At 46.3% G+C, this 10,589-nt stretch overlaps 1 protein-coding gene across 1 annotated transcript; it reads left to right on the top strand.

Annotated features, from left to right (window-relative positions):
• The first annotated feature begins 2,261 nt into the window (after positions 1 to 2,261).
• Positions 2,262 to 8,060, top strand: CFL2 (cofilin 2). The gene is made up of 4 exons (XM_075103341.1): positions 2,262 to 2,468; positions 3,916 to 4,223; positions 4,324 to 4,400; positions 4,492 to 8,060. Exons 1-4 carry the CDS (start codon positions 2,466 to 2,468, stop codon positions 4,602 to 4,604), a joined length of 501 nt encoding a protein of 166 aa, XP_074959442.1. The 5' UTR covers positions 2,262 to 2,465; the 3' UTR covers positions 4,605 to 8,060.
• The last annotated feature ends 2,529 nt before the right edge of the window (positions 8,061 to 10,589 follow it).

The following is a 10,589-nucleotide window of genomic DNA, read 5'->3' as shown; positions in this document are numbered from 1 at the left end:
GATGTCTGTAAAGTCATAAAATACTTGTTCTTCAGCCCTCGCTGCTTCTGTACTCTGATGACTGCCAGGTACCGGCCAGCGATGTGCAGCAGCAGTCCTGCATGCCTGGGTGCCTCAGGTATGCACCTTGCGAGGTGAAGAGAATAACAAGCTCTTCTGATTCATGATTCAGTTTCCATGGTAGTAAAGACAGGGGGTGAGTCATGCATGGTTTTGGAGTTGTCATCCCTGGAGCATCTAGCCGCCACGCAGCTCTGGAGCTGGTAACTCTTTCTCTCTCTACCTCTTGTTTTACGAGCCTGGGATGTGCAGTGCAGAGGCCTTGCGTGGGTGGCTGAGGGCGCGCTGAAAGGGCACAAGATTAGGGCACTCACACACTGCAGTTCCATAGTGTCGTACAAGCGCTAGAAGAAGCCGGCTGAGCCCACAGCAGTGACCGTGGTCGTCACTGGCACTGAGGATGTACTGCACACATATGCGGCGACATCCGCTCACCAGGGCGAAGGAAGCCCCACGCTGCTATTTGCCACAGAGGCCTCCCGACATTGTGCATGGCTGCAAGGACACAGCCCTCCGCTTCAGACGCTGAGAAGGGCACGTGTCACACACAGCACGCCGTGACACCCTGCAGTGTAACGAAGGCTGTTTTGGGATACTTTAAACCATCCAGACGAGGATCTGAAACCACTCAAGTCCACCCCAGTCCGCCAAGCTGTGCAAGAGCGGCAGACATCCAGAAACAAGGCTGTCAAGACATTCGCATGGACTTAGGTTGGTTTAAGCCAACCATAAAACTGTCTTGAGAGTTAACTATTTTAGGGTTTGTGCTGCTAATTCCCATAGCAAATTTTCACCTATCCTAATTACTTGTTTGATCAAAAAGCAGCATGTTTTGTATTTGGAAACTGAATGAGATAATGGCTGATTCCTGAAATGCAATTACGCAATGAGGGTGCTCCTTCGTGGGTCCCACATTGCTGTGCTACCAAACAGGCAGTAAATCCTGATGTCTTTGCCATTTGCATTGGCTGGAAGAAAAGCTGAGTCTAATAGACTTGCTGTTTTCAGCTGAGTGGTGGTGGGCGTTCCTGAATGCGTGGCTGTAAGGAGCTGAGGGGTAACACAGTTCCGGGTTAGTGATTTCAAGGCTGATAGGCCAAACTTTGAATCTTTGTGAATGCAGTTCAGTCTTGAATTCCACATACAGAGAGGGCACGATGTAACTCAAAAAGGAGACTGCAAACGTAGTGGCTCATCTGGTGTACACGGTGGCGTGTAGTAACGAGAAAGGGGAGAACATCCCACGTACCTCACGCAGCGCAGTGTCAATGCATACGTACGTACATATATACATACGTGCATGCTGACAAACACTAGTTTGCTGGTTTCCACCAAGGTACTTTCAAGCGATTCAGGTGGTTTGGGGAGAGACAGCTGACTGACCGCACCACAGGCTGCCTGCTCACACATATTGCTGGTCAAGATCCTGCGTGTTCACCATCTCTCGGCTTTCAGACACGAGTCTGGGGAGCAGAGCCGCACAGGTCTGAGAACTCTCTTCTTCCCCTGGATGGGCTAGTGATAAAATGCTCGGTGTTTGGTGTCCTGTGCCCGAAGCCCCATCCAGCTCAGCATGGACAAGTGCAACACCCTCGGGGGGGTTATCCTTCCTTCCTTGTTTTGCTGGAAGTCATCATCCCATCTTTTAGTGCTGCTCCTTCCGGCTCACGCGCCGCCACCGCCCCACCGCCGGAGCAGCCCTTCCAAACCCACAGAGGGTGCAGCCGCCGCGCCGGGCCCCGGCCTTTCCCTGCGGAGGCGGCCGCAGCCGTGCGGAGGGCGCGGGCAGCCACGAAATGCCCCCGCGCCGGCCTCTCGGGCGGCTGCAGGCGGACAGACAGCGCCCGGCCATTAGGGCTGAACAGGGGCGGTGACTTTGAGCAGTAGAAAGCACCTTGGCAAAGGGCGCGGCGCCGGGCACGGGGTGCGGGGCCCGGCGGACGGCACTGCGCTGCGGGCCGCGCCGCCATCCCGCCCGCCCTGACGAGAGTGCCGGCTGCCCGTGCACCGCGGTGGGCTGAGGGGCTGCGCCGCCCCCCCCTTCCCCCCCCCCCTAGCAGCCAGCGACCCGCCGGGGGGAACCTGGGGCGGCCGAGTCGGGACGCCGGGGGCTGCCGGCCGCACCCGTGGGGTAGCGATGCCTCACCGCGCCCTGCCCTGCCCGGCCCGGCCCAGCACGGCTCGGCACGGCGCGGCACGGCGCGGCCCGGCGGCACGTGGTGGCGGCGCGGCCCATGTGACCGTCCCTCCCCGGCGGCCGCGGCTCATCCCCCGCCCGGCCCGAGTCCCCGCCCGCCTCGCACCCAGCGCAGCGCAGCCCGGCGTAGCCCAGCGCTCCGCTCCGCTCTCCTGCCTGCAGCAGCCCCGCACCGCAGGCAGCCGCCGCCGCCCCGGGACCCGGCGCCATGGTAAGGGCGGCGCGGCGCGGCCGAGCGGGACAGGCCCACGGTGGCGGCGGGGGCCGGGGCTGGGCTGGGCAGCGCGGCCCGGCGGGGCGCGGGGCTGGGCTGAGCTGAGCTTGAGCTGGGCTGAGCTGGGCTGAGCTGAGCAGGCCCGGCGCGGCCCGGCCCCGCGGCCTCTGGCGGCCATTTTAGTCTAATTTTAGCCGTGTGCGGGGGGAAGGGGCGGTGGGAGCGGCCGCGGGGCAGAAGCGGGCGCCGGGGCGGGCCGCGGCGGGGCCCGGGGACGGCGGTCGGGGCCGGGCGGCGCGGCGCAGCGCTCCCTGCGGCATCGCCCGGCCGGACGGGTGCCGAGAGCCGGGGGACTCCCGGCGGGGCCCTCCCGGGGCCCGGGCCCGGGCCCGGACCCGAGGAGTGTCCCCGGCCGGCGGGGGAGGGGGGTGGCCGGGAGCCATCGCCTGGGAGCGCCGGTGCCGGAGCGAGGGTGGCCGAGAGCGGGGCCGGGGGACGTGGGGCGGCGGGACGCCCCTTCTCCGGGGGCGGTGGCCGTCCCCGCGAACAAAGCAGGGGAGGGGGCGGGCGGGCTCCCCCGGGACAAAGCCGGCGGCGCCCGGCGGCCGCGCACCTGCCCGCCCCGGGCAGCCGGCCCCGCAGCCCCCGCCGCCCCGGGGCCGGACCGAGGGGCCGGGCGGCGCGGAGGGGTCCTCCCCGCCCGTCCGCCCGCCCGCAGCGGCTTTGAGGATTGTCCTTTCGCCGTGAGCTCCCCGTTCGCCCTGTCAGCGCTTCCTTTTCTTGCTGTTTTAGGCTCGGGTTTTGAACAGCTCGCGAGCCTTACGGGGAGCCGTACACGCTGTAACTGGTATTTTTGTATGAAGGAAGAGCGATCACATAATACTCGTGCAGCAGTACGAAGTAAAATTCAGGAGTTTTAAAGCGCGGTGTTGAAGCTGACACAATGCAGAAAGCATTTCTGCTGCTTGTAGAGCCTTACATCACCCAGCAAAATGAGAGTCATGACAGTGCTGGATGTGAGCTGCTGCTGCTGCTGTAGCATTAGTTCCGCCAAAGAAAAAAACCCTACCCCCCCCCCATCCCAACCCAAAACTACAAACTCCTTTCCTGTGTTCAGCTCCTCCTCCCCCCCCAATAAGCCAAATGCATGATAAGGTAATGGAAGGTGGCATGAATAGTACAGCTGTACGCCTAGTTGTATAAAGCTGCTCTTCAGAATCACAGCTGAAGATGCTGAGATCTGCAACAAGAGAGTACAGAATTTACACCTCCTTTATATCTCCTGCACCAGTCCTGCAAAGATTACCAAATTCATAGTGCGTTCAGGTTGAGCATAGCATTTTTATTCTTACGGGGGCAGGCAGACTAGCACTGTGGGCTATCATCTTTTCTAGTGAGTGTTAATTTTTGCTGTTTAAATTGTTCCTCTCATCTCATTTTACAGGCTTCTGGAGTAACAGTGAATGATGAAGTCATAAAGGTTTTTAATGACATGAAAGTAAGGAAATCTTCAACCCCAGAAGAGATTAAAAAAAGAAAGAAAGCCGTTCTCTTCTGCCTAAGTGATGACAAAAAACAAATAATTGTAGAGGAGTCAAAGCAGATATTGGTTGGTGACATTGGAGACACTGTGGAGGACCCCTATACAGCCTTTGTGAAGTTGCTACCTTTGAATGATTGCCGATATGCTTTGTATGATGCCACGTATGAGACAAAGGAGTCTAAGAAAGAAGACCTGGTATTTATATTCTGGTGTGTAAAAGCAAAGCTTGCTGTTAAAAGTGAATATCCTGGGGTTGGCACTGGATGAGTGAATAACTGTTTTGTTATGGGCTTTTTCTTTCCTCTAAAGGGCTCCTGAAAGCGCACCTTTAAAAAGCAAGATGATCTACGCAAGCTCTAAAGATGCCATTAAAAAGAAATTTACAGGTACAGACCTAAAAATGTTTCACTCGTTAATTAGAATGCCGTTCGGATGTTGAGGTGCTCACAAGTACATTGTTGTCCGTCTGTCTTTCAGGTATTAAACATGAGTGGCAAGTAAATGGTTTGGATGATATTAAGGACCGTTCAACACTTGGAGAGAAATTGGGAGGCAACGTGGTAGTTTCACTTGAAGGAAAACCCTTATAAAAAGACAGACAAGTGCCATCTGGATCTAAGGAGCTTCCATTTCTGCAGCTCGTTCAATTGGAATAGTATTAGTCTCCCCATGCCCTTCCCTCCTCAGAAAATAAGTCCCTTCCCTGAAGCCCCTGAAGGAGATGTCATTGTTAAGCAGTCTACCAGTGATTGCCATTAGACTGTTTAATCCTGGTAGTTTTATGTAGGATCCAAGGAATGCTTTCACGTCATACTCTTAGCCAAAAGTGACGTTGCAGGCATTCCTTGCAACACGTACAATGAATGTGATAGTTAATGTGAATAGTCTAGCAGACAGCAAAGGGTAAGCTAATTGAATGCCTTGAAAGTATTGTCCACTGGTCGGATGGTAGACTCTCTACAGTATTACTTACAGTTGCACTTGATTGCAGTTCCATGAGGCTCTTGTGCATTCATACACCTCACCTGCCTTGACAAGCCTATTTTGTGACATGGCAGCACACAACACTATGCATTTAAAGCACTTTTTTGTAATATGTTTGACCTGCCCCCCCCCCCAAAGGAATGCCAATTAAGTTGCTGTAACTGTGTCATCAAATTATTGTAGTACCTCAGTTTCATTCCTGTTACATGCATATCTTTATAAATGAAGTAGCTGTTACGATGCCTTTTGTTTTCCATTGAATGTACACTACTGAACAGGAGTAGAAGTTATCTGTTTACCATGTGAGTCTTGAAACACTAAAGTATTGTAAAACATTGGTCATGGTGGCAATTTCTGTATTAAAAAGAGCCTTAAATGGAACGTTGGTTTTTGAGATCAAAAACTGGCCACGTTGCAATAAAACTTGTGGCTTATTACAGAACGTTGCCTTGTTTTCATTGGAAATATAGTTTTTGTTTAATTTAAGCATATTTCAAATAACTTCTGTGGAAAGTATTGTAAAGATAAACAATCATTAATCTCATTTTAAATAATGCAAGTTTTTCATTCCTAATCATGATTTAGGCACTGCTTTACAATACTTCGTGGCTCTGTTCTGATCATTCGATAAAGGACCTGATCCTAGTTTACCGTTTAAAATAAAGAAGCTACCGCTAGTAGAGACCATTAGTTCCATGAAACACTTGTGTCAGAAACATAAAAATATGAAGTAATTAACCATGCAGTGTGTTTCATACCTGAATGTTCTTAAAGTTCTACATGTCAGAGTAAAACCTTGCACGAAAACTTACAGCTCGCTGTCTTTTTCGGTAAGATGATGTGTCACGACAGTTATATGATCTGCAAATATGAATCGGGTAAATAATTTTTGTTTCTTGAGTGTTGCAGTTAAGACGGACTTGGTACAAGAAGTAGCCTAAATGAACCGTTCTACTTGTTAGCTTCTATGTAAATAGAACTGGAAAGTGTTTGCCACTACCGAGGCTTGCATCAGGGACATGTTTTGGCTGGGAGCCAAATAATGCTCTCCTTATAGAGAATTTGATCTGCTCTGTGTGAGCAATCCTCCGTTAGCCAGAGCTATTTATGGCAAACACATGCTTTTGTATCTTGTCATCGTTATCCACAAATGGCAAAACTGGACATGATTCTCCTGGTATGCGTAAAGCAGCGCCGTTAGGCAGCCACTCACAGCTGAACTGTACATGCTGCTAGAAGGAATTCTCTTTATTGTTACTTTATTTTAAAAAGTTGGTGGAGTAGCACTGTGGGGCCTTTAAATACGGGCCCTTTATGTTCAGTCCCTAGCCCTTTTTCAACAAGGAAGCGGATAATCGTCAAAATCTTTTTTTCCTTTTTTTTTTTAAAGAGTTTAAATAACCTAGCGGTTCTGTGCGTAGGCTCTCTTGTCCTGTAGAACTTTAAGACTTTGTTTCAGGCTTCTGGCTATCCCTATGACTTGCACACCTCATTGTGTCAGCTGTTCTATGTAGACTAAACTGTACTAGAATTTAACTAAAAAGGCATGATGACCACTGACTTACTAAGTGTATTAATGAGTCTTGGTTTTGTTCAATGAAATTCTCCTTCCAGGTACCTTTTAAGGTTGAGAAGTTACTGATGGTATGCATGTTGTCTAGGTAAAAAAAAATCTTTTTATTCCTCAAAATGGTCTCTTTATTTCTGATTATTCACGTTGTGTGCAAAGCCCAGTTTAATGTAAAGATCTACTTTGTGCTTTATGTTTGACTTGAGTTCAGTACAGTGTAACGAAATGATCTTTTAACTGATTTCCACAAGGTATAAGTGGTTTATTTAGAAAAAGCCAAAACTGAAAATGTTAAATTTTAATAAACCATTTGAATTTCATTTTAGACAGTAAACTTTTCTAAGCAGTACTGTGTTTAAATTTAATGTTTGTCTCTGCTGCAAACAGTCTGGAAAGGTGTCTGTGGCTTCTAAGTTGAATATTAAAGGTTATTTTTTTTAAAAAAAAACTAGCTTAGGTGTATATTCACTCAGTCCAAGTAGATATAAAATTAAAGCACAAACTGTATTTATGTAAGATTCCTACCAAAACAAGTTTTGGATCCAAAAGGATCAGCCTGCCTTCGGTTTGTTCTTGACTGACTGACTGACTGATGCGAGGTCCAGTTCAGAGGGCTTGCTTTTAAATAAAAAAAAAACCCAATAAAGTGCTACAGAACTGTTACTGTTTGAATTGTAAAACAAATCAGAGACAGCTGGCATCTGTTCCAAAATGGTTTGTCAGCTGTTGTTTTCTGTCATTATGCAAAATGGTGAGGGCCTCATTGTGATCGAGAAGTGGAGGCAAATCCTCTCAAGTTGAATATCTTCTGTGTATCTCCGTGTAGACGTGACTTTTGGGTATCTTGGCTTCAGTTATTTTATCGGTAAAGAAATGTTAAATAAAATTTTCATGAGAGTAGCTTGTGCAGAAATGGCATTTTTCTTCTAAAAAAAGACTTCAAAACCAGCAATTGCTTTGATTGCGTTTGATTTGGTAAATCCTGGAAGAGGTATAGACATACGGGTTTGATGTCTCTGAAAAGGGGAATCGCTCCAAGGCTAGTGTGAGTGGGTGAGGTTTATGCTTGTGGCGATTTTAGAAAGGCAAAACTTACATTAAATTTGGGCTTGAGTGTAAGAACCACTTCTCTTCAGATCATGAAATGGATTTTGGGTACGTTCAGTTAAAACCCAAAGTGTTTCTCTGAGTCTTTGTCTGCTGTAGTGTTCCCTCAGAACGAGGGATGGAGTACAGCAATTGCCACAGTTTGATAATAAGCTTTACTCTCTTATGCCAATTCCAGTATAAACCAAATTTTCATGTCTCACTATTTTTTATAAACTTCTATAAGTTCCCCTTAGTTTGTGGTGGTGAGTTAATGACTATAGAGTGAAAACATGGCACTAATGGTGGATGAAAGATCAATGTAGCACCTGTCTATAAGTACTGAATTTCTTTGAAATATTTCTGATTTTGAAAACCTGGTATAAATAAAATTAATTTAAATGTCTTCAGATGTTGAGTATGTTTGTGTGCTAGGCAGCACCTACACTAATCACTTTGCTGTTGTCTTTGGATTGGGAGCAGCCCATGTGCTGTGGAAGGAGACATCATGGAGTAAGTGCATGAAATACGTGCATTTTTGGAATGGGTTTCACCTACAGCCCCTTCAGTTCAATACCCAGCTGTAGCGAAAACCAGCACCGGTGGCTCTGGAGATACAGGCATAAAGAAGTTTTTAGTGGGTTGGTGCTGGGTAACCTTTATCTTGTGTTGGGTCCCAGCTCATACGTTCTAAAAATCAGAGGTTTTGGTTTTGGTTTTTTTTTAAAGGTAGCAAAAAGTATGTTTACACTGACAAGTCATTTTTAATACTTGGAAGAAAGTGAGCTGATGCAGTGTGAAAAAGGTGACTCCGTGAAGAATGATCAAAGGATTATCCTTTTGGTATCTGTGGTATCTCTCCTCTTAGTGTAAAATTTCTTGGATCTAGGAATAGCTTAACTGGGAAAGAGCTAATTTTGTAAACAAAGCTGTCAAGAAACAGCGTCATTAGATTAAGACAGGCTTCTACACTGTAGATTAACAAATTTTTTTTAGTGTTTACCTAACAAGCTTTCTATGTGGCTGTAGGGGACATAGATGAGAATACACATTAAAAATGAGTGAAAGGTCTCCTTATGAAATTAGGTATCTTTATACAAATTACTGCTTAATTAAAAAATGTTCTATTCTTACTATGTTTATATCCAGTGCTTGATACCCTACTGAATTTGGGCATTTCCCTGCCTCACCCCCGTGCTGTTATATTTACAATAACGCCCATACATCTTACTATTCCTTGCATTGCTTATCTCTGCCATCTGCTAATAATATCTGCAAAAAATACAGAAGTGAAAAATTAAAGCCTTTCAGAGGAAATTCAAACAGGTAACAATTTCTGTTGTTTATTTGATGGTATGATAGAATTTTCTTTTTACATTGTAAGGCAAAAAAAAAACCAGCAAAAGTATGTGCTGTTTGGAGGCACTGAAGGTAATTTTGACGTTGTCTTTTTAATGTCTCATTGTAGGTTAATATTTCTCTTGTCAGCTTTACTTCATAGTTACTTAGAAAACTAATGATTGGAAAAGAAATTTGAAGGTGCTGTTGATTATTTTAAAAAGTTTCTAATTGTCAATTCACATGATTAAAAAAATATACCAACGTCAATTTCCCGCTGTTAGCTTAATTTTTGTTCTTGTGTGAACAGGCTTAGGAATGTGTGTGTAGCTGTAATCGTGCCTTCTCCTCTTCCACCTCTTTATTTTTAAAAACAGCTGTGCCACTGCAAATCCCTACCATCTGCCCACCATCTTCTGTAAAGCTTTACGGACAATCTCCACTTGTACATTTTAGTATCTATTTTTCCCCTCTCTTGTTTGTGATTGTAGGGATTTGATTTAGAAAAACTAAACGCCGTAATATTATGCTCCTCAAAAGCTTTTCTATTATGCAGAAAGTTAAAAGCATCAGTTACTCTCTGGTGAGCACAGCTGCAGGGTATACAGGGGCTTGAAAAAAGAGATGGGATTTTGAGAACCGGTTTAGAGAGCCTTATTTGTGTCTGCTTCCTCTTAGTGGCAGCACTGCTTTCATCTGTGACCTTCTATTAAGGCTAATATGAGAGCTAAGCTTTTCTTCCATTTTAGCTGTTTCAACAGAAAACTGAATGTGCATGTAGCAAACAAGGTGCAGAGAGGCAGAGGAAGGTTTAGAAGAAGCAGTTTTTCATAGAGACCTGTACATCTGAGGGGGAAAAAAAGGTTCCAGCCCAGGATTTGTTTCCTTTTAATTTCAGCATGAGTTTGCAACTGGAAAGACTGAGCTTATGTTATCTTTCACTCTGCCTGAACATACTGACTCCACGGTCTCAACTCTCAATGCTTTTAAGCTATGAAATGTGAACATAAAACTCTCTATCGATTAAACTTGTTTTACTCCTATAAATATGAACCCATGCTATAATGGGGCTTTTGGTTAGTGATATCATATAGGTGGTGCACCTAAACTGCATTCGAACAACCCTTTAAAGGTTTTTAAAAGGTTTTTAAAAATGTGGGTTGTTTTTTTTTTTTTATTCTACCAAGACAATAATTAAGCTATTACATTGGGAGTATGATCTGGTGTAGTTCTTAATTAGGTGACTGCAAATGACAAATATAATTCATGGTCATATTTTAGAGTCTTAGCCCTGTTACTTAAGTGTGACTTAGAGCTTAAACACTTCCCGGTCCACAGAATTCATTGCCTGCCTAAATTCTTTTAAGAAGCAGTAGCGTAATTTTAGCTCTTTGTTGACCGTACTGATGCAGAATCTGTCACCTGAAGGTTTTTATTCTTCTGTGTTGGTGAATTCCCTTTGTAGTGCTGCATTGTTTCTCTGCATCCGCACTTCAAAATCAGTTCCCAGAACTCTCATTCCAAGTAACCAGAATTCCTAAACAATATTTATTCAGTGTGACTAAAGTAGAAAGGCATCTTGTAGAATGCCCATAGG

The sequence above is a fragment of the Phalacrocorax aristotelis genome, chromosome 9 (assembly GCF_949628215.1).
Source record: "Phalacrocorax aristotelis chromosome 9, bGulAri2.1, whole genome shotgun sequence".
Lineage (NCBI taxonomy): Eukaryota > Metazoa > Chordata > Aves > Suliformes > Phalacrocoracidae > Phalacrocorax > Phalacrocorax aristotelis.
The sequence above is the reverse complement of the archived record's forward strand: the minus strand, read 5'-3'. Positions and strand labels throughout refer to the sequence as shown.